At 38.9% G+C, this 23,626-nt stretch overlaps 1 protein-coding gene across 10 annotated transcripts in view; it reads left to right on the forward strand.

Moving 5' to 3' along the window:
* The window catches only part of GRK3 (G protein-coupled receptor kinase 3), a 466,643-nt gene that overhangs the window by 409,067 nt on the left and 33,950 nt on the right, over positions 1 to 23,626 (forward strand). For all 10 annotated transcript variants that reach the window (XM_033955477.1, XM_033955470.1, XM_033955473.1 and 7 more), the window contains 2 exons: positions 14,917 to 15,079; positions 19,140 to 19,276. In XM_033955477.1, the coding sequence (XP_033811368.1) occupies positions 14,917 to 15,079; positions 19,140 to 19,276 (300 nt within the window). The remainder of the gene's footprint in view (positions 1 to 14,916; positions 15,080 to 19,139; positions 19,277 to 23,626) is intronic.

Raw genomic sequence — 23,626 nt, forward strand, 5'->3', positions numbered from 1 at the left:
CTGGGAAGCGACCACCTAAATCAGTGAAGGCCCACCACACAAGGCATTGCTTCCTTGTGGGCTGAATCTTCAGTGGTTTCCCCAGAAGAGATTTGCAGAGCTGGCACTTGGTCTTATCTGCATATATTCACAAAGTTTTACAGAGGACAAGCAGGATTCCGCATTTTGATCGTCAATTCTGGTAGCAGTTTGAGCGACTGCTCTGTTACAGAGGTTCAGGAATAGAGTGGGGCTGTACAAGAAGAAAAGATTAGGTTCTTATCTCGTTAATCTTCTTTCTTGTAAACCCATACTATTCCTGAAATCTGATCTGAGAGCTACTGATTCGCCTGCTGTCTGCCTCAATGTTTTTAAATCTTTATTCATTTTTTTGTGTTACAACAAGTGTTACAAATAAGCTCAATAGAAACTTAAATACACACTTGACTAACTCATATATTAATATCAAGTATAACATTAATATAATAATCCCCTGTCCCACCCTCCTTCCCAACCAATAATACATAAATCAATTTTATTGTACATTTTTTAAATATTAATTTAGTATGTAATAATCAAAATTGAAAAACCCACCCCATTTCCCTCTTAACAATTATCTTATCATGGGAAAAGTTCATTAGAGAAATCATGTTAACGGTCTTCAGATGTTTCCAGTGTTATTTATGGGAAAAATTATCCTTCTTTACAAAAATCGGTTAATGGTCCCCATATTTTTTTAAATTTATTCATGTATCCTTTGTGTGTTGCAATAGCGAGTTCCATTTTATATATGTGGCATACCGAATGCCACCAGAACATATAGTTCAATCTATCATGTTGTTTCCAATTGAATGTAATTTGTTGTATTGCAATTCCAGTTAAAATAAATAAAAGTTTGTTATTACTGGATGAAATTTGGCTTTTTGCTCTCATAGTTGTTCCAAATAATATAGTATCATATGTCAAGGCTACTGGATTTTCTAACATTCTGTTAATTTGGGGCCAAATTGATTTCCAGAATGATAGGATAAATGGACAAAAGAATAAAAGATGATCTAATGTCCCAATTTCAATATGACAGTGCCAGCATCTATTAGATCTTGAACTATCTATTTTTTGTAAACGAGTAGGGGTCCAAAAAGCTCTATGAAGAAGAAAAAACCAAGTTTGTCTCATAGATGCTGACACCGTACATTTTAGCCTCCAAGACCAAAGTCGTGGCCATTGAGATGCACTAATTTGGTGTTTTATCTCAATGCTCCAAATGTCTCTAAGACCATTTTTTGGTTTTTTATTTATATATCCGGATATTAATTTATACCACTGTGCGGCTTTGTGACCTATTGAGTCCATCTGGAAACATAAGAATTCCAAACTGTGATATTTAACGAGATCTTTCCATTCAGGGAACCCTTTCTGAATAGATTGCTTCAATTGCAACCATTTAAAATATTGTGTTTTATTGAGACCAAATTTTTGTTGCAATTGTGAAAACTCCAGCAATTTATCATTTTTAATTACATCATCCAAAGTGCGAATGCCTGCTATCATCCAATGTTTCCAGATGACTTTAAAACCGCCAATTTTGATCTTGGGGTTTAGCCATATAGTTTGGTTGGTTGATTTACTAATTGGAATTTGAGTAAGATTACTTATGTATTTTAGAGTTTTCCAGGTATCCATAAATATTTTATGATCTTTGTATAACCTTGGCATTTTGATACTAATTACATGATTAAGACGTAATGGAAACATAAGCCTCCATTCTAGCCAAAACCAGTCTGGAATATTATCTGTAGGTTCTGGGAGGATCCAATACATACCATGACGTAAGATATAGGCTTGATGATACCTATAAAAGTTGGGAAAATTTACCCCTCCCTCTTTAATTGGTTTTTGTAATGACGCTAGAGCAATTCTTGGTTTTTTATTAAGCCATATAAATTTTGTCAAAGTCCTATTTATTTTTGTATAAAACGAATCTTGAAAGAAAACTGGTATCATCCCCATTTGGTAACACACTACCGGTAAAATCATCATTTTTACAGTTTGTACTCTTCCCCACCAAGATAAATGCAAAGGATTCCATTGCTCACACATTTCTATTACTTTTTGTAATAAGCATTTTTCATTAATTTTCATTGTTTCATCTACTGTTTTTGTTATCAAAATTCCAAGGTATTTGATATATTCTTCCTTCCAAACAAAAGGGAATGTATCAAATAAACCTTTTGTACAATGTATATTTAATGGAAGAATTTCTGATTTATTCCAATTAATTTTATATCCTGAAAAATTTCCAAATTTCTCAATCAATTCAAGTAGATGTGGAATGGTGGATTCTGGATTCTTCAGATATAGTAATAAATCATCTGCGTAAGCAGATATCTTATATTCTTTATCTGAATGAGGTATACCCTGTATCTCCTTAGCTTGTTGGATAGCTAATATTAAGGGTTCTAAAACAATATCAAACAGCAAAGGGGATAAGGGACATCCTTGTCTAACTCCTCTCTGTAGATTAAATTTTTCTGAAAACGTATTATTAATATATAGTCTAGCAGAAGGGGAGCTATACATTGTTTGTATCATTTGTATAAATCCAGGACCTATACCAAACCATTCCATTGCTTGATACATAAAAGGCCATTCTACTCTATCAAAGGCCTTTTCTGCATCTAATGAAATTGCAAAAGTAGGTTCATTCATTTTCTTTGTTAAATATAACATATGGAATGTTAATCTGGTATTATGAGATGAATGTCTTTGAGCAACGAATCCTGTTTGATGCATACCTATTATATGGGGGAGAGCTTTAGCTAATCTTAGCGCAAGTATTTTTGCTAATAATTTTCCATCTACATTTATTAAAGATATTGGTCTATAGTTTGATACCAAAGTGGGATCTTTATTGGACTTTGGCAAAACAATAGTCAAAGATTCTGCTATAGTGCCTTTAATACAACCTTTATTGAGTTGATATTGATAAAGATTTAATAAATAGGGTAATAAAAAGTTTTGAAATGTTTTATAAAATTCCACTGTATATCCATCACCACCTGGAGCGGATCCAACTCTAAGGGACTTCAAAGCTGTTCCTAATTCTTTTAGTGATATTGGTTCTTCCAAACTTCGTTTTATATGTTCAGGAATTTTTGGACCCTCTAACATTTTTAAAAATTCAAAACCATCTTTTTCTTTATTTAGATAATTTTCGGAAGAATAAAGAGATTTATAGAATTTTAAGAATTGTTTTAAAATAGGTTCAATTTGTGTATATATATTTCCATTTTCATCTTTTATTGCTATTAATTTTGTTTTTCTTTTTTTCGCTTTAAGATAGTTTGCCAATATTCTTCCTGATTTGTTTGAATTACCATAGTACAATGTTTGTTGAGAAAATAAATCTTTCCTAATCATCTTAGATGAGATCTCATTATATTTACCTTTTAATTTTAATAATTCTTGTTGAATAGAATATTCCCATTTTTCTATAAGTTTTGATTCTAAATTTTTAATCTCTTTTTCTAAGATCAAAAATTGTTTTTTAATTTGTTTTTTTAGAAAAGCCGAATAAGAAATTATTTGTCCTCTAATTGTTGCCTTAAAGGCATCCCATAAAGTTTCTTTGTTAATATCATCATTATCATTTATTTGAAAAAATTCTTTCATTTTTGTTAGAAGATTTTCACAAAAATTTTTGTCAACCAACATTGTATTATCTATTTTCCAAATTGGTCTGTTATTATTTTGATCTGTAGTTTTAATTTTGATCCACACTCCACCATGGTCAGATAGAATAATTGGATCAATGGCTGCTTGTGTCACTTGATGTGCAAGATGTTTTGAAGTAAAGATATAATCTATTCTTGAAAAAGAATTGTGAACGTGAGAACAGAAAGAAAATTCCCGACCATCAAAATGAAGTATTCTCCATATATCTATTAAATCACAAGATTGAATCAAATTATCTAGTCCCATAGATTTCATAACTCTACTTGGGTTTTTATCTAATAAAGGATCCATTACAGCATTGAAGTCCCCTGCTACTATAAGGTTTGAAGTAGCCAGTGGTATGATCAGTTGTTGAAGAGTTTTAAAGAATTCATTTTGGTTCGAATTAGGGGCGTATATATTGATTAACGTCATGGTAGTATTTCCCATATTCATTTCCACCATTATCCATCTTCCATGAATATCTGAAGCTTTTAGTTTAAATGAAGCAGAGCATTTTTTATTAATTAAAATAGCAACACCTGCCTTTTTCCCTATAGCTGGTGAGAAAAAACACTGTTTGACCCAGCCTCCTTCTAGCTTTTTAGATTCTATATGTGAGAGGTGGGTCTCTTGTATAAGACATATATCTGCATCTTGCCTTTTTAAAAATGATAGTGCTTTTTTCCTTTTTATCATATGATTAAGACCGTTAACATTTAAAGACATAATTTTAATATCCATTTATTTTTAAATTTTCAGGTATTAAATTATGTATATTTTCCCAATGTTTTAAGTATTTCATTTCTCTTTTTTCCTTTATTCCCATGATTTCCTTATATATTTCCCTTTTATTCCCTCCCATCCCTCTTATCCCTCCCTTCCCCCCCTTATTAATTACGAAAACTTGGATACGCAGGTTGAGGTTAGATTTAGATAACTCCCACAAGCTATTAATAATTATCTAAAGTACTACCATTTTTTTTTCTATTTTTGTATATTTTCTTTTATTTTATTATTAATTATAAGAATAAGTAAAAAGTTTTTCATTCTTATGTATTGAAAGATTATTTTCTGTATTTGTATATCTTTAAATCCATAAGAATGATTATTTTAAATCAATTATATCTAAGAACATTTCAATTACTATTCATTTCTTTTCAGGTGGTATATTATTTTTACTTTAAAAAGCTTTCCAATTTAGCCTCTTTCCTCAGAACTGTAACAAGAGTCTACAGCACAGGAATCCTCTCATCTCTTATATTCATTATTTTCTTATGATTCACGAGAGAGTTGTCAATTAAGAGGAGCTAACATTCCCATCAGTGTTCTTATAAGTTCTATCTCAATAGCATACTCTATAGACATCTATAATTTTGAAGTATCTGAGGCCTGTGCAGACAAGAGTGAAGTCCTGTGCCAAAAACTCTTCTTTTATCTCCCATAGAGGATTCCCAGGTTGAACTATTGTGGATACTAAATTAAACTTAATAAATAAAAGAACATAAAATTTGCCTGTCTGCCTCAATGAAAACTGTTATGTTGGACTTCTTGTTTCTTTGTCCAGCCTTAACAAGAATACCATCTGTGACTATTATGTTCATTACTCCAGGGAATCTATCGGTTTTGTGCCCCACACTGATATTTCAAATCCTTCCTTTCTCTATATGTCCATATCTCTTTCACCAAGGACACCTTATGAGTCCCATTCACAGTTGCCAGCAAACCAAAGGGAAATAACCACCTGTATTTGATGGAATTTTGTCTCAGTATACCAAGTGCCTTACAAAATTCTTTCCTGCACTGTAGAGTGATAGAGGATAAGTCCTGAAAGACCTCTGCTTTATAATTCTGTCTCTTTATCTGTATAATGATGAAAACATGCCACTATGTCCTGAGGCACTTCTTTGGGCCCAAAGCCCTGTGGGCCCTGTCCACTTTAACCAGAGCCTCTAAAGCCCCAGTAGTTTGAGTGTCTGCTATAAAAAATTGTTGATGGATGCCTTGAACCACAGCCACAGAGTCCTTATAATCCTCATTATCTGAAATTCCTCTTATTTGGACATTCTGTCTTCTTGATCTATTCTCCTCTAATTGAGTCAGCAAATCTATATGGCCTGCTATTCCTCTGGTTAGTGCTTGTTGGTTTGCTTTCTGTTATTTGAAAATAAAAATTGATTCAACATAAAGAGGAATTCAAAGTGGTTACTGACTCTTCTTGTTCCCCAATTCATTTTTCTGCCTCTTTCACCCGACCAACCAGCTCTACAACCTCTCACTTTATTTTCTGTACCACTTCTTTAATTTTTCCCCACACCGCCTGAAACTCACTTTTTAGCTCAAGTGTCCATTCTTTAAGTTTCATGAATGGTGTGGATTCATCCCCATTCTGTTTCCTAGGGTTCCTGCACATAAACGATTCATCCTCAGATGCTATGTTTCTGGAATCCAATACCACCGCCATAGATGCAGTGCGCAAATAGCATGGGCTGCTCTTCTCTGTGGTTCGCGTTGACCCACAGGAATCCTCTTGCCACTTTTATTCCGGCATATTACAGTCTTGATAGCACTGGACAGTTATTAAATTGTCCACCACTGTGTGCTGCGTGGTTTAGCTCTAAAATTGGAGGAGTTATTAGTTGATTGGGATAGAAACCTTCTCCTTACTGCTCCATGCTGCTCAGTGACATCATAGGAAGTCTACAGTTAAAAATTTCTTTAAAATAGGATAGAGACACCCAATCACACAAGAGACGGTTAAATTTAAAACCAGCTGTTGTAAAGATGAACTGGTAAGACATCCAAGAGCTGGTTTATGCCATTTTTTGGACTTTTTATCTTTTTTGAAAATGAGCCCCATAGTAGGATATTTAGCATTAGAGAGCAGTTGTTCATGTCTGTGTAGAAGATGAGTTTCTTGAACAAACACTGTCTTCTTGTTTGCATGCCATTTCTTTCCAGAATAACTGCAACTTCGTTGGAGTAAGAACATAAGAATAGCTTTACTGGGTCAGATCAATGGTCCATCTAGCCCAGTATCCCATCTTCGCGGAGGCCAATCCAAGTCACAAGTACCTGGCAAAAACTCAAAGAGTATTAAGTATTAAACCCCTTGACATTCAGCAACATCACTTTTATCATATTCCTGTTTGCTGTCCACAAGCAGCATGACTTACCCCCTGACCACCCCTATGGAAGGCATCTGTCCCCTAGCCCACTCCAATCCCTCTGCCCCAGCCCAAAACCCATCTGTCTGCCAACCCTCCTAACAAGGCAGATCCTTCTCATGGAGGTTATGGCTACCTGGTCCAAACAGTCCTCCCACCCCCAAGCCATTCCTTGAGCCCACATACACCAGTACCCACACTATGTTCTCCTCCTTTGTAAAACTATCCTTAATTCAGCAGTAATACAATATCCCCTCTCCTCTCCAGAATGGATCTTACCCCCCTTAATTCCCATTTCTTCTCTCCCTCTCCCTCCCATCACCTGGGATGACACCTATAGACCACCTCCTTTCTCATCCACCAGACTACAGAAAGAAACAATGATCAACTCCATGTCCAAAAAATTACACTTAAGTGTGAGTGTTCTTAGTAAATGAAAATTCCCCTTGTTGTCACCCTCTGCCACTTTGATGCCTCTCTCCATCTCAGTGGCACTGCTTCCTGCTCCCAGTTCCACATCTCCAGGCCTTTATTGTGAAAGATCTTAAACGCTTCTTTCCTGGTGTGGATGTGATAGGATTTCCATGCCATACTCGAAAAAAGACCAAAGAGATAGGCCAATCTGTAATGTATAAGGGATCTTCAAAAAGTCTCCGCACTTGTATTTTTTTAAACACTATTTATTAAATATCTCAAAAGCAAATTACATTACTTTTCCACATAATCACCTTGTTTTGTGATACATTTTTCCCAGTGTCCTACTAACTTCTTAATGCCATTAAAAAATAATGTTTTTGGTTGAGCACATAGCCACTGATGCACCGCCGCTTTCACGTCATCACAGGAAAATCTTCTGCTCCTTAAAGCTTCTTTGAGTGATCCAAAAAGGTGGAAATTAGATGGCACTAAATCTGGACTGTGTGCTGGATATTCCATGACTCCCACTTCAATTTTCTGAGTGTTTCCAATGTGGGAGCTGCAATGTGGGGGCGTGCATTGTTGGGAACAAATGTCTAAACGCTTATGCTTATGTTCCTCTGTCAGTAGGCACTCTCCTGGCATAACACTTTATGGAAGTTAAGGCTGTCATGAATCAGGAAATACACAGATCCAACTTCGACATTTAACTTTTCTGCCATCTGATCAACCATGATTCTTCTGTTTTCACGAATCAGTTCCAGGGCTCTTTCTTCATTCTTCTTTGTGGTGGCTATCGCAGGATGTCCAGAGCACTCTGCATCAGTAACATTTATATGGCTATTTTCAAACCTTTCTATCCAGTCATAGACGACTCTATGAGTGAGAACTTTGTTCCCATTTATTGAGCATACATGTGGCAATGAATTCTGCTCCCTGTACACCTTCTGCCCACAGAAAACGTACGACAGATCATTGTTCCTCTTTGGTGCAAATTGTAAGTTTAGCAGCCATCTGCACCACAGTGTAACATTCTCCCACTACCTGCAGGGTGAGCCGGCTTGCCTGACTGACCAGTCACATGACATTCTATGACACACCCTCTTACCACTTCTCCCGCCCCAACCATTTCCCACAAAAATATGAACCCTTGTATGCTCTCCCCATGCAATCGCTGTAATGCCTATCTCATCCCTTCACTTACACAACGTAGATTATACCAAGTCAGCATAAACCTCCACAGGATAGGTTTCCCATGTCAGACTTCCAAGGGATCTCACTTTCAACATTGTATGCTCCTTCACATTAAAGTAATGAAAGTGGTCAATGATGTCACGAGCCCTATGAGCCCACTCATTCTTAATGTTGTATCCCTCCATTTGGTCTCCTGCCACTTGGAGAATAGCAAGGGAAATCTTTGTAACTGTGTCAACACAGTTCAAAAAATCATTAGTCTCATGGATCCCCCCAGAATCTAGGGTTTTGCTCCTGGACCTAATTTTCCATATCTTCAATCAGATCTTTCAACTCCATACCGCACTGCTCTAATGTTATACACTGTTCATAGCTAGACAACATTTCACACTGTTCCCCCACTCAAGATTCAAGCTCCTCCACCCGTCTGCTAATGCCCCTTATATCTGCACGGAGCTCTTTAATTTTGTCCATAATATCAGTCTTTACCTCCTTAAGGTTGCGTTTCAACTCTAGGAATCAGCTCTTTAGTGAAGATTGTACCTGCGTCTCTGCCATGGTGCCTTCCTGACTCTGGTCCTGCTGCTGATTTTCCAAATCGTGCAAGAAGCCTCCGCCATTGTCTATGTCATTGTGCACATGGCCAGCCACTACCATATCTCCTGATTCCTTGCCTACTGCACCACTGCCCAGGTAAGCAAAATCCTTTAGATTCACCAAACGCTGCTTGCCACTCATAACTGCCGCCACTCTGTCCTACCTGAAGCACCTTCCCGGACTATAGAAAAAATTGTAAACTGGTGTTAGCATATGTTTCCAGTGAGGCCTGAGGAGCTCTTTGGAGTTAAGCAGCCATATTGGACTGTGACATCACTTCCCTCCCAATATGTTTTGGTTTCTTATTCTGAAATACTTTTATAGCAAAAATGACGGAAAAGATAGTCTTCAAGCAGCTGTCTGAATTTTTTGATAAAACAGGAGTGTTACACCCACATCAAACTGGTTTCCGACAACATTACTCAACAGAGCATTCCCTAATAGGACTGACATCCTCAATCCTATATTTTTGGGATCAACATAAGTCTTTTCTCCTTATTTCTCTAGACTTATCATCAGCATTTGATACTATTGATCACCACCTACTATTAAGCAGACTAGAATCTTTAGGAATAGCAGATGTTGCTTTGCAATGGTTTCAGTCATACTTTAAGGAAAGAACCTCGAAAGTGATATTTAATGACTCTACAGCAAATATAAAATCAAGTCACTTTGGGATTCCTCAGGGATCAATCTTGTCACCATTGTTATTCAATGTATTTCTGGCACCCCTATTAACTCTTACTCAATCAATAGGACTGATACCTTTTGCCTACGCTGATGCCGTACAACTTCTATATCCTTTAGACACGAATGTAGCCAGGGACATCACTGAAATTAACAATAAACTCTCAAAAATTACTCGGTGGCTACAGGATAATAAGCGTGGAGGAGGAGGCTACAGGAGGAGAGTGTGGTGCAGTGGCTGGAGCTGCAGCCTCAGCACCCTGGGGTTGTGGGTTCAAACCCCGCACTGCTCCTTGTGACCCTGGGCAAGTCACCTAATCCTCCATAGCCCCAGGTACTTTAGATAGATTGTGAGCCCACCGGGACAGAGAGGGAAAATGCTTGAGTACCTGATTGTAAAAACCGCTTAGATAATCTTGATAGGCGGTATATAAACACCCAATAAACGTGATTCACAAAGCTAGCAATCAATACACTTAAAACTGAAATCATACTTTTTCCCTGTAGAGAGGGGCTAGAACTAGGTACAGATATTATTATGAACAAAACAATTCTTAAAGTAGTTGCAAAAGTGAAAATTCTAGGAGTCGTGTTAGATCAAAAATTGAATTACCATGAACAAATTAGCACATTAGTAAAAGCCTGTTTCTATAGGCTAAGAATGATTAGATCACTATCAGCTTTTCTTGATGAATCTGTGCTAAATATTTTAATACATTCACTTGTAATATCAAAAATTGATTACTGCAATGCTCTATATAAAGGAGCATCTTTAAAAGAAATACGTAGAATCCAGATCATTCAAAATACTGCAATAAAAATAATTATGAAAAAGAAAAAATTTGATCACGTAACACCACTTTTAAAGGAGAAACACTGGCTGCCAGTAATTCATAGAATCTCCTATAAGATAGCCTTACTTACTCATAAAATACTCATAAATAAAGCCCCGACATTTCTGGAAAGATATTTAATACCTTACTCCCCATTTAAATCGTTAAGATCAGAGGATAAAGCCCTATTAATAGTTCCCTCTTTAAAAGTGATCTACTCTAGGAGAGACATGATTTTTTCTGTTGCGGCCCCCCAAATCTGGAACTTACTTCCAATTAACCTAAGAGAGGAAAAATTACTGAATAAATTTAAAAGCCTTCTAAAGAGCTGGCTTTTTAAAGATGCTTTTCAATAAACCGGCTTTATTATACTTGAGGGCAGGATGTGGAGGTTCACTGAAATAGGTGGGATCTGTTCTTTGAAATATGTGGGTACTTGTTTCCCATCCTGTGTATATTAAACCTATACCTGATTTTATTTACTGTTTTATTTTTTAATATTGTATTTTATACTGCCCTCTTCCCTAATGTATTAATGTCTAGTAGTATTTTATGTGATATATGTGGATTTTATTATTTTTATTCGATTTATTTGTTGTAAATCGCATCGAAATATGATTTTGCAATCAAATCAAAGAATTTATTAAACTTGAAACTTGAAACTAATTCTTCTTTCACATTGAATGTGTTGAGAATGATGTGTTAGACAAGTGAACCAAAGTCCTACTAACGCATTTTTTAGATTCGCATTTGAAGACAGCAGAATGTGAAATGTGTATATATATATATATATGCAGAATGTGAAATGTGTATATATATATATATATGAAAATTTTTACAAGATTCTGTACTGTTGAACTCAAATATTGTACTAGCTTTGCTTCTCCAAGAACTTGATGTATTTATATAGAGGTTTGTTTCTGCAGCTGCACAGTATATTGTGTGTTATAAACATACTACATAGATATGTGCAAATACTAAAATATAGTAATGCAACAGACTGCCTTTAAGCCCTGACAAATTAAGGCTAATATTCAAAAAATATTGTGCTCCTAAGTTTATGCTCCTAAGCTAGGCTTCTAAATTTGTAACCTATTTTTAGCCAAACATAGGAAATTTAGGAGGTAAATCTGTAAAGTGACACCTGGGGTAGGGACCACTTGTGCGCATGAAAGGCTGCCATCAAATTGGCAGACACCTGTGTGCACTAGGGCCTTTTACAATAGTACATCTAAGGGCTCCTTTTATCAAGGTGCACTACGGGGGTTAGCGCATCGGACATTTTATCACGCGCTAACCCCTGCGGCATGCCAAAAAACTAACACCTCCTCAATGGAGGCGTTAGCGACTAGCGCGGCAGGCGGTTGAATGCGCGGTTTTTCCGCGCGTTAACCGCCTACCGCACCTTGATAAAAGGAGGCCTAAGTCTGACTTTGAACATCCTGAGAAGTGTGTCCAAAATTTGGATGCAGAAAACATCTATTTTTGAAACTGCTAGATATCCATCTTTTTTTTTTATTGCCTATTTGAACATCTTGGCCATCAAGACGTCCAAACTAATTTTGGGGTCATTTTCAACCACAAAAACATCCCAAGTTCAAAATGTCCAAATCCAGACCATTTGGGCATGGGAAAGGCCAGCATTGTAATAAAATGGTCACACAGACATGCCAATAGAGCAATGGGGCACCTTAGAGGGCACTTCTGTGCATTTCACATAAAGGATGTCAGGTGTCTATCTCGAAAAACAAAACCCTAAGGACTAGTATAGCCAATAATGTCCAAAACAAACTAAATAAAGAATTGGCTAAACAGTCTTCATCCTAAAAGGTGTATATCTCGCCATAACCCCTTTATAATGTATGGTGAGCCCTCCCAAACTCCCCCAAAACCTACTCTACCCACCTGTCTACCACCCCAATCGCCTTTATGGCTGCAGGTGGCACCTAAATGGCAGTATAGTATGGTTTTGATGGTCTCACACTTTTCACCATAAATGTAGTGGTTAGCGTGATTTATGAGCCTGGGTTCTTGTCTCTGGTTTTCTCACCCACCCACCAGGTTATTTAAGACATCTGTGTGATTCTATACTAGGCTTTCCCATACCAGGTGCTGCTGCTCTAGAGTATACTGTTTAATTCAGATATTTGTGAGGTGGAAGGGGGTCAGTGACCACTGGGGGAGTGTAGGGAGGTCATACCTTAATCCCTCCAGTGGTCATCTGGTCAATTTGAGTACCTTTTTGGCACTTAGACGCTTTTAAAACAGGTCTAGCTCCGGATATCTAATTCTGTCCATGACATCTTGGGAAACATTCAACTATCACTGCAAGACATCCAAATCTTAGCACGCCCAAAGCCCACTCAGAACATGTATCCAACACATATCCCTTGAGCTTTTTTGTTTTGTTGGTTTTTTTATCTTTATTGATTTTTTTTTAATTCAAAAATAGTGCATAAAAATATACATCTATATATTAAATAACTTTAAAATTGCACTTAAATCAATAATAAAAATACTTTAAGACATTTCCCCCTCCTCCCACCACAATACAATGATGAAGACCAAATGCATTACTTCAGACAAATAATGATAACATCAAAATATGATATCCCTCCACCCACTCTGGATGTAAAAGTAAGAAATCAGGGCAATAATCCAGCTAATCTTCGTGAACTAGTTTTGTCAATGGACTCCATGTTAATTTGAATATCTTATCATTACACAGCATTTCAGAAATCATTTTCTCATATTTGTAGTATAAACATACATAATCCCACCAAAAGGAAAAATTGAGTCGATCCCAATTTTTCCAATTTTTGGTCACCAGTTGCATGGCTATCCCAGACATGATGGCAAATAATCTACTTTTATATTTGTCCAAAGGAGGTTTCGGTGACAACAATGTACCACAAATCACAACCTCATAAGATAACGGAATTGAGGATTCCAAAATCAGATTGATTTGTCCCCATGTAGATCTCCAAAAGTTGAGTATCAAAGGACAATAAAACAACAAATTATCCAGTGTCCCTACATCAAGATGACAGTGCCAGCATCTATTAGACTTTGAACTATCTAACTTTTGCAATCTAACAGGGGTCCAAAAAACTCTATGTAACAAAAAGAACCATGTTTGTCTCATAGATGCTGATGCTGTACATGTCATGCTATAACATAATATATAACATAACTTTATTCTATACCGCCATAATCAAATGACTTCTTGGCGGTTTCCAAGGAAGAAGACTAGACAATCAGCGAATTACAAATAGTTAAAATACAACAATTTTCTTAAATATACTCAATATCAGATTATCATGACTACAATATCCACATTTTAAGAAATAAATTTATCAAATAATGCTGACTTAATTTGTTTTCGAAATACACCATAAGACATCATAGATCCACTAATGCAATTGCTCAACCAGGACTGCTGCTTACTTGCTTGAAATGTGAGAGTCCTATCCAAATAGGTCTTATATCTGCAGCCAATGATTTTTGGATAAGCAAATAAATTGCTACTCCTAGTTGTCCTCATTGGGTTATACAACACGAAGTGAGATAAAAGGTAAGTTGGGGCTAATCCCCAAATCGACTTAAAACAAATGCAGGAAAATTTGAATAGTTTTGGATGTATAGCGAATAGGATGCCTCATAAGACGTCCAGAAAGATGGTTTCGAAAATCAGCAGTTGGACGTCCTGGTGATTAGGACATCCAAGTGCCAGTTTATGCCGTCTTTTGGACAGCTTTCTTTTTTTGAAAATGAGCCCCATAATGTCTAACTTCAGAACATTGACAGGCTATGGGTGTTCCTCCCAGTTGAATAATTTATAGAATGCTATAGACGTGCATGACATGGTGAAAGAGGATGCATCTAATCTACACACGGGCTTGCCAATGCTTATTTTACACTACTATAATGCAATCATAGCACCAAAAATGTCTTTATAAAATTGGTGCTAAGTGCACAGCATTAGGGTGCCTAGACTGAGGCACCAATTTATAGAATTGTCCTTTTAAGTTTTCAGCTGAAAATTCATCTTAATTTAAGGGCTTAAAAATTATTTTCCATTTGTGAGCCTAATTTATGAGTCTAGTACTGAGAAGCAGTGCTAAGCTCCTAACTTTTGCCCCACCCTAAATCTGTTTAGGAATTTAGTGAAATTTTGAGTATACATTTAGGCCCTAATAGTCTTTTTAGGAGCATAAATCCTTTGAATATTTGGCTCTAATATATTACAATGTGTTATGACAATTACTCAAAAATGGTCCGCTCTAATGCTATAGTACTACCTTTCTTATGAATTGTCTTCCCACTAGCTTCTTGATAGTGACCAAGAACTTTACAAGAACTTCCCTTTGGTGATATCAGAGCGTTGGCAACAAGAAGTAGCTGAAACTGTGTATGAAGCTGTTAATACAGACACAGATAAAATCGAAGCCAGAAAGAGGGCTAAAAATAAACAGCTTGGCCATGAAGAAGGTAAAACAACAGCAGCTCCATGAGGACTTGGAGCTATTCAGTCATATTAGTCATTTGTTTTCATTTATGTGCATTCGGTAATGAATGGGTAATGTTCTATCAATAATCTTTGCAGTTTTCAGATAAAATGTATATGTTACCTGTCCCTTATAATGGCTGCTCTTAGTGGCAGTAAGATTTAGTGTTCTGTTTCACTGGAATTTCATGGTGTTTATTTTTAAGCTGGCATCCTCCCATAATAATTTTATATAAGCTACATAAGACATATATTAGAAACATCTCCACATGTAAATTACATACCTGCTTACAATAAATGTAAACTACTTTGATTGTTCCACAGAAAAGCGGTATATCAATTCCCGTTACCCTTACATACTACTATAAATAATGATTTCAGAAAACTGCTCTATATATGGGGAGATCCACAGCATGCACAGATTCCAAGGGGGCATGGTTTGGACATACATGCTTTGGGCAGGACTCAAATCTTCAAATGTATTTCTCATTTTACAAAGGGAATACATAGTTATGGAAAAATAATTTCCCAGAAGGTTTTACACCAGCTCAAACGCATATATGGATTTTTTTTTTCAGTGCTTATTTCAGCCAGGGCTTTACACAGGGATAATTTTCTTTAACCCTTGTTGTTTATTTCCACTACCAAAATGAAGAAACATAGGTTTTGTGGTTTCACTACTTATTTAACATCAATTGCACATCTAGGTTTCTTACAGTGGTTAAGCTATCTGTAGAAGCAAAATAGTCACATCCACATAAAAGTGCTGGGTTCACGTCTTGCATTTTTTCCATGTGTATATTTGCAAAGTGCCTGCTCCTGCTTTATGTGCCAGTTAATACATGTGCATTCTTTGTTACTATTATAGGCATTTTACAGAAGGCTCCACATTTGGCAAAGCCTTTTTAAATATACCACTGGAATTGACATGAATGTCTGAATTCCAATCTCAACATTCCTTGTAAAGTGAACATATATATTCTATATATATGAGCAAAGAATTGTGATTTTCATGTTTGTCCACTTGCATATGTGGAAATAAAGGTCAACAAGTAAGCTTTTGAGAGGGAAGCTTTTTAAAGTTTGTCAAATAAATCTTTACTGGCTTTTATCAAGCTGCGCTATGAGTTTTGGAGCACTAAAAACCACTAGCAGCTTGATAAAAGAGGGGGTAAATTAGGAAGGAGTGGCCTAGTGGTTAGAGCTACATCCTCATCACCCTGAGGTTGTGGGTTCAAATCCTGCACTGCTCCTTGTGACCCTGGGCAAATCACTCAGTCCTCCATTGCCCCAGGTACATTAGATAGATTGTGAACCCCCTGAGACATAGGGAAAATGCTTGAGTACCTGATTGTAAACCGTTTAGATAACCTTGATACGCAGGTTATAAATACCTTATTATTTGATTTTTATTTATTAGCTATCACCTACAAATTGTTTGTTAATCCTAATTTTATTTATATATGCAAATCTTTAGAAATTGTAATTCTTGTACAATCCCTCTGGAGGCTGAACTAGCAGGTAGTGCATCTATTCCAGGCTTGGCTGCAGAACTTAAAAATAAAACCAACCCCCCTTTGCGAGGTCACCTGTGCAGCCACTCCCCTTGAAGGTCAGTTCAGTTTGTTTCTGCAGCCTTGCTGAGAACTTCTAGTTTTCTGCTCATGATTTTCTGCTAATCTTTTATTTTCTTCAGTGCCGCGGGTTTGCCCATGTGCTGCGGATCAACTCTGTGCGAGTGATCCTTCAGCAGGTGATCGCAGACATTTTAAAGTTTGTCTGCTTCTGGAGGGTGCTCTGTAAGCCTGAAACTGCAGTAAGCACTCTGGACAGCCTGCAGATTGGATCGGATCTCCAGGATTGGGCTTGGAATATGTGGGAGTCCGGTTCCATGCAGGCAGGAACCAAGTATTTCTGACATAATCCGGGAAGCTTAAGCTTCGGAGTGCAGTTCAGGACATGTTAGTGGCTCCAGCCCCGATGGCCTGGAAGTATCTGCAGGTATTGGGTCTCCTGGTGGCAATCATAGTTGTGATCCGTGGACAAAAGCTTGCATCCATCCTCTTCAGTTGTCTCTTTTGTCTCGGTGGAATCCTTAGCCAGTTGCGCTGGGGTGAAGTTGCCATGGTTAGCGACGGTTCACAGCTGTATGGTATGGTGGTTGCACCTGGTTTCTCTGTACAGAGGGCTCCCTCTGGCATCTTGGACTGGGTGCCCCTGTCGACGGACGCGAGTCTCTCCGGTTGGGGAGCAGTTTGCCAGTCTGTGCCGGTCCACTGTCGGTGGACTGCATTGGAGAGCAGATGGTTGTTCAATCGGCTGGAGATGCATACGATCTGTCTGGCCCTGCTGCGATTTCAAGGGCATCTCTGCGTATTCTCAGACATTGCGATGGCGGTTGCCTATGTCAACTGACAGAGGGGCATGAGGAGTCCCCTGCTGAGCCTAGAGGCTCGGATGCACGTTGCCTAGGCGGAGAAGCGTCTGGTGGCCTAGTCCTTGGCTCATGTGGCGGGGTGACGATGTGCCGGTAGACTTCCTCAGTTGTCAGATTCTGGACCTGGGAGAATGGTCCCTGTACGGGCTAGCGTTCGAAGCCATGTTTCATCGGTGGGGTCGCCCCGCCTTCAATCTGATAGCATCCTCAGGCAACTGGAAGGCAGACAGATTCTTCAGCCGCCAATGAGAATCGGCAGAGCAACTATGGACAGATGGGGAACTTCTGTAGGGCTTTTCCCATGGACTATGATAGGGCACGTTCTGCGCCAGGAGGCATCTCATGCAGGTCCGGTGTTCCTAGTGGCCTCGGACTGGCCCAGCTGTCCCTGGTACACAGACCTGGTGCGGTTGAGCTCAGAGAGGGGTCTGCGTCTTCCTTGCCATCGGAGATTGCTCACACAGGGCCTGATAGCCCTTCATGTTCCGGATGGCTTGGTCTTGTGGCCTGGCACTGTACGTGCGGCCTTGAGGGCTAGGGGCTTCTCTTCTGCTGTCATCACCACGTTTCTTCATGGCAACAGAAATTTGATGGGGTCGGCCTCCGCGAAGGCCTAGAGGTGCTTTTTGGCCTGGTGTGCAGGAGTTCACGTGGATCCTTTGGCCCCGTCGGTGTGCGCATGTTCTGGCCTTCCTGTAGGCTGGCCTCAAGAAGGGTCTGGCGGTTTCTTCTCTCCCTTGCTTAAGAAGATGCACAGGCTTCCCATTGCTCATTGAATTATGTACAAAATTGCTCTTCTTACTTTCAAATCTCTAAAGTCCAATGAGCCGGCATTTATTAATAGACTGCTGATTCCATATGAGTCTTCTAGAACTCTAAGATCTTCTTCGCAACATACTCTTCGTGTCCCCTCATTAAAAATTATTGGGACATGCCGCGCTTTCATTTTTTCTGTTATGGCTCCTACTATTTGGAATTCCCTTCCATTACACATTAAAGCAGAACAAAATTTAGATCAATTTAAGGGCAATTTAAAAAGCTTTCATCATTTTGATATTTTATTATTTTTAACTTACCTCCTTGATGTTATTTCCTTTTTTCTTATTTTCTTTAATTAATGGAGTTCTTCCCCATTTCCTTTTGTTTTATATCCCATCCCAGTATGTTAGTAGTTCTGTACTAAGTCATGTTTCTTTTAATTTTAATTCCATTTATTTTAATGTACAACGCTTTGAATTCCATGTTAAGCGTTTAATCAAAATTTTAATGAACTATGATTATGTATTTGGTTATTATGAGCAGCATTGATTTGTAGCGGGGTGTCCCCGTACCCCCCTCTTTTTTTCTTATGTTTCTTGTTTGTATTAGATACTTCTGGCTTTGCTACCTACTTGCCTTCAAGGGGAGTGGCCTCACAGGTGACCTCGCAGAGGGGGTTGGTTTTATTTTTAAGTTCTGCAGCCAAGGCTGGAATAGATGCACTACCCGCTAGTTCAGCCTCCAGAGGAGATCTACAAGAAGGAAGATTAGCAGAGGTAAGAAACCTAATCTTTCATTGTTGTATTTTTATCTGGTTTTACATTTTGTTGTATTATCTTTTGCTGCAGATTATGCAATGGGGAAGGACTGCATTATGCATGGGTACATGCTGAAACTAGGCAACCCATTCCTAACTCAGTGGCAGCGGCGGTACTTTTACCTCTTTCCAAACCGACTTGAATGGAGAGGTGAAGGAGAATCTCGGGTATGTGTAAATCTTCTGGTTGTTCCCCTCCTTTTGTTCTTTCCTATACTAATATTGTAGTTCTTCCCCTCTTTACCTCTTGTTTCAGTTAGTCATTGTCTACTCTTTTGTCTCTGTATTACGTTTAAGTGTCTATGGTTTAGTTTTTTCTTTCCCCCCTTTTTTTTTGGTGTTGTTTTGAATTGTGTTATTTTCATTTTAAACTATGTATAACCGCATTGATATCAAATTTTAATAAACTTGATTGCACTTTAATTTTTACAGAACTTTAAAAATATTGCATATGAAGAAATTGTAGCACTAAAATTTAATCATTTATCTTCATTTACTAAAGAACATAAGAATTGCCGCTGCTGGGCCAGACCAGTGGTCCGTCATGCCCAGCAGCCCTAAGGTCAAAAACCAGTGCCCTAACTGAGACTAGCCTTACCTTCGCACGGTCCGGTTCAGCAGGAACTTGTCTAACTTTGTCTTGAATCCATGGAGGGTGTTTTCCCCTATAACAGCCTCCGGAAGAGTGTTCCAGTTTTCTACCGCTCTCTGGGTGAAGAAGAACTTCCTTCCGTTTGTACGGAATCTATCTCCTTTTAACTTGAGAGTGCCCTCTTTACCTTGGAGAGGGTGAACAGCCTGTCTTTATCTACTAAGTCTATTCCCTTCATTATCTTCTTTTCAAGGGAGAAGAGGCCCAGTTTCTCTAATCTCTCACTGTACGGCAACTCTTCCAGCCCCTTAACCATTTTAGTCGTTCTTCTCTGGACCCTTTCGAATAGTACCTTGTTCTCCTTCATGTATGGCGATCAGTGCTGGACACAGTATTCCAGGTGAGGGCATACCATGGCCTGGTACAGCAGCATGATAACCTTCTCCAATCTGTTTGTGATCCCCTTCTTAATCATTCCTAGCATTCTGTTCGCCCTTTTCCCCACCTCGCATTGCACAGACCGCTTTATCGACTTGTCGACTAGTACTCCCAAGTCTCTTTCCTGGGGAGTCTGTCCAAGTATGCACCGGACATCCTGTATTCGTGTATAAGATTTTTGTTACCAACATGCATCACCTTACACTTATCCACGTTAAACCTCATTTGCCATGTTGCAGACCATTTCTCGAGCATGTTTATGTCACGTTGCAGGTCTTCGGAATCCTCCTGCATCTTCACTACTCTGAATAACTTCATAACATCTGCAAATTTAGTCACCTCACTCATCGTACCAATTTCCAGGTAGTTTATAAATATGTTGAAGAGCTTGGGTCCAATCGGCGAACCCTGCGGCACTCCACTCATGACGCTTTTCCAGTCCGAGTATTGTCCATTCACCCCCACTCTCTGTTTCCTATCCGCTAACCAGTTTCTAATCCACGTGAGTATTTCACCCTCGATTCCATGGTTCGCAGTTTTTTGAAGTAGTCGTTCATGTGGAACCTTGTCGAACGCCTTCTGGAAATACAGATATACAATGTCGACTGGGTCACCCTTGTCTATCTGCCTGTTTACTCCCTCAAAGAAGTGCAGCAAGTTCGTCAAGCAAGACCTTCCTTTGTTGAAGCCGTGCTGGCTGGTCTTCATCCATATTTCCCCATATATAGGCCACGGTCTATATATGGGTTTTGCAAGCTAGCCCAGTGGGTAAGGCTTGCATATACGGGGCGGCCTATACAGCATTTTAAAACCATCCCCCCGCCCTCCCTTACCTCCCTCACTGATTTAGTGTTGATTGTTAGTGAGTTTTGAACATATGGGCCTGAATGTGTCCTACAATTTGGGCATAGACCAGTGCTTAAGAGCAAGAAAAGGAACCAATCAGCTTGTCTCCAAGAGCTGGACTTTCAAAAGAATGATAACACAGTAGATGCTGAAAAAAAGAATTCAGGTATATAAACAGAGGGACATACACATACTTAAGAAGGACAGATACATTCACTTACACCAGGGGTATCAAACTCAATCACATAAGGGGCCGAAATCTAAAACACAGGCTAAGTTGCGGGCCAAATTTTTAATTAAGATGCTTAGTCTTAGTAGAAGTATAGATCTTTCCTCACCCTGAGACACCATTCCAGTGATTCTCCTGGTTATTTTCACCTCACAGATATTACCATACTTAATCCCAACTTTATTCAAATAGTCATTCTAGGCATAGACAGCAGAATACTTTTTTGTTGGGGGGGCCCCCGAAAGCTCCAGGACCACCTTATTCATTTGCTGTTTTTCTCTCCTTCACTTTCTGCCATTCCTCCATTTTTCTGCTTTCTTCTCAAAATCTATCTACTTTTCCATGTCTTCCCTTCCCATCTATCCATGTGTACCATCTCTTCCCTCTTTCTTCTCCCCTATTCCCATCTATCAATAAGAAACATTTCTTCTTATCCCTGCCAAACCCATAGCTGTGCAACATCTCCTACCATCTGTCTCTCCTTCCCCTCCATCCCTGTGCACCATCTCATCTCTATCCCATGGTCAGACAACTTTGTCTTCCCCATCCCCCCTCATATGGTCTGGCATCTTTCTCCTCTCCTTCCCATAGTCTGGAATCTCTCTCCTCTCCCATGGTCTGGCATCTCTCTCTTTCCCTCCCTCTTCCCGAGGTCTAACATCTCTCTCCTTCTCTTCTCTCCTTTCTGCGGTCTGGTATCTCTGCTCCCTGCAGTCTGGCATCTCTCTCTCCCCTAAGTCCCTTCCATTTTGTGGTCTAGCTTCTCTCTCTCGCTCCTTGCCATTCCAGTAATCTGGCATCTCTTTCTTCCTTCCTTCCATCACCCTTCTCCAGAATCTGATATCTCTCCCTTCTTTGAGTCATCACTCCCCCCTCCCAGTGTAACATTTCTCCCTCCCTCCTCTCCACCACTATCATGTCCAACAATTCTCCCTCTTTCCCATGTATACCATCTCTCTTTCCCTTCCACTCCATACACCTATGTCCAAGAATTTTTTTTTCTCTTCCTTCACCTACTGGCAGTATCTCTCTTTCCCTCCCTTCCTAACCCCTAGCCTGTGCAGCCTCTGTTCTTCCCTACCTTCTCCTAGCCCGTGCAGCATCTGTCCTTCTTGCTTTTCCCAACCACCCAAAGCCCATGCAGCATGGCCTTTCCTCATTCCCAACCCCAGTCTTCCCCTCTCAGCTGGATCCTACAGAATGACAGTTCCCGACTCCCCCACCTACCACCTCCCCGCCACTGAATTTTAAAATCTTCGGGCAGCCGATACGAAGCCAGCTTCCTGCTGTCAGCCTGCCCCAGAAGTGTTCTTTCTGCAGCACTTCCTCTTCCCACGTAGGCAGGATACTGCAGAAAGAACACTTCCAGGGCAGGCCGATGGCAGGAGGCTGGCTTTGTCTGCTGCCCAAAGATTTTAAGGGCTCCTTTTACAAAGGTGCGTTAGGGCCTTAACACGCAGAATAGTGCATGCTAAAATGCTGCGTGCGCTAGCCGCTACCGCCTCCTCTTAAGCAGGTGGTAGTTTTTTGGCTAGCACGCGCTAATCTGGTGCATGCACTAAAAACGCTAGTGCACCTTTGTAAAAGGAGCCCTAAATTTCAGTGGCAGGGAGGTGGTAAGTGGGGGATTCAGCCTGCAGGCCTTGTGACTTGCACACACACACAGAAGTATCCCCTCCTATTGTTTTTTTCCCTAAATGTCTCTGAATGTTATTGTTATCCCTGGAGATGCTCTGTCATCTTAAATTTGTATTTTAACCAATGTATGTTTTTATTAATTTGTACACTGCCTAGAAGGCTGATTGGACGGTTTAAGAAATTTTAAATAAACTTGAAACTTGAAACTTAACTCTAACCAATTTCTTTAAGTTCAATGTTTTTTATTGGTTTTATGAATAAACAGTAATACAAATATTTGCAGATACAGTAAAAATGTAATGAGCCATAATAAAGAGAAAAGAAAAGAATAAAGTTGAACAATAGTTGACAATCAAATCAAAGAGAATGGAATCAAACAAGTTTCCAATAATGCATAAATTACAAGCATAGCAGAAATCATGTTCTCTTAAGTATGTTGTCACAATAATCTAACAGAGGATGCCAGATATTATCATGCTTAGAAACACTGTCACATTTAATAGCAAAGCTACGTTCATATCTCATGATTAAACAAATGTTATGCCACCATAAAGCATGTGATAAATTATCTGGATTTTTCCAATTAGTGAATATGAGTTTCAACGCAATCATAATTAAACATCTAAGCAATTTAGCTTTTGGGCCTGGAATAATATCTGTTAACCCATAAGCACCGTAAATCACTACCGCCAGTGTCAATTGTTCATGGATGTCAAGAATCTCTGTTATATTTTTCCAAATTCGTAACCAAAAAGTATGAATTGGGGGACAATGA

This window comes from Geotrypetes seraphini, chromosome 8, assembly GCF_902459505.1.
Source record: "Geotrypetes seraphini chromosome 8, aGeoSer1.1, whole genome shotgun sequence".
Lineage (NCBI taxonomy): Eukaryota > Metazoa > Chordata > Amphibia > Gymnophiona > Dermophiidae > Geotrypetes > Geotrypetes seraphini.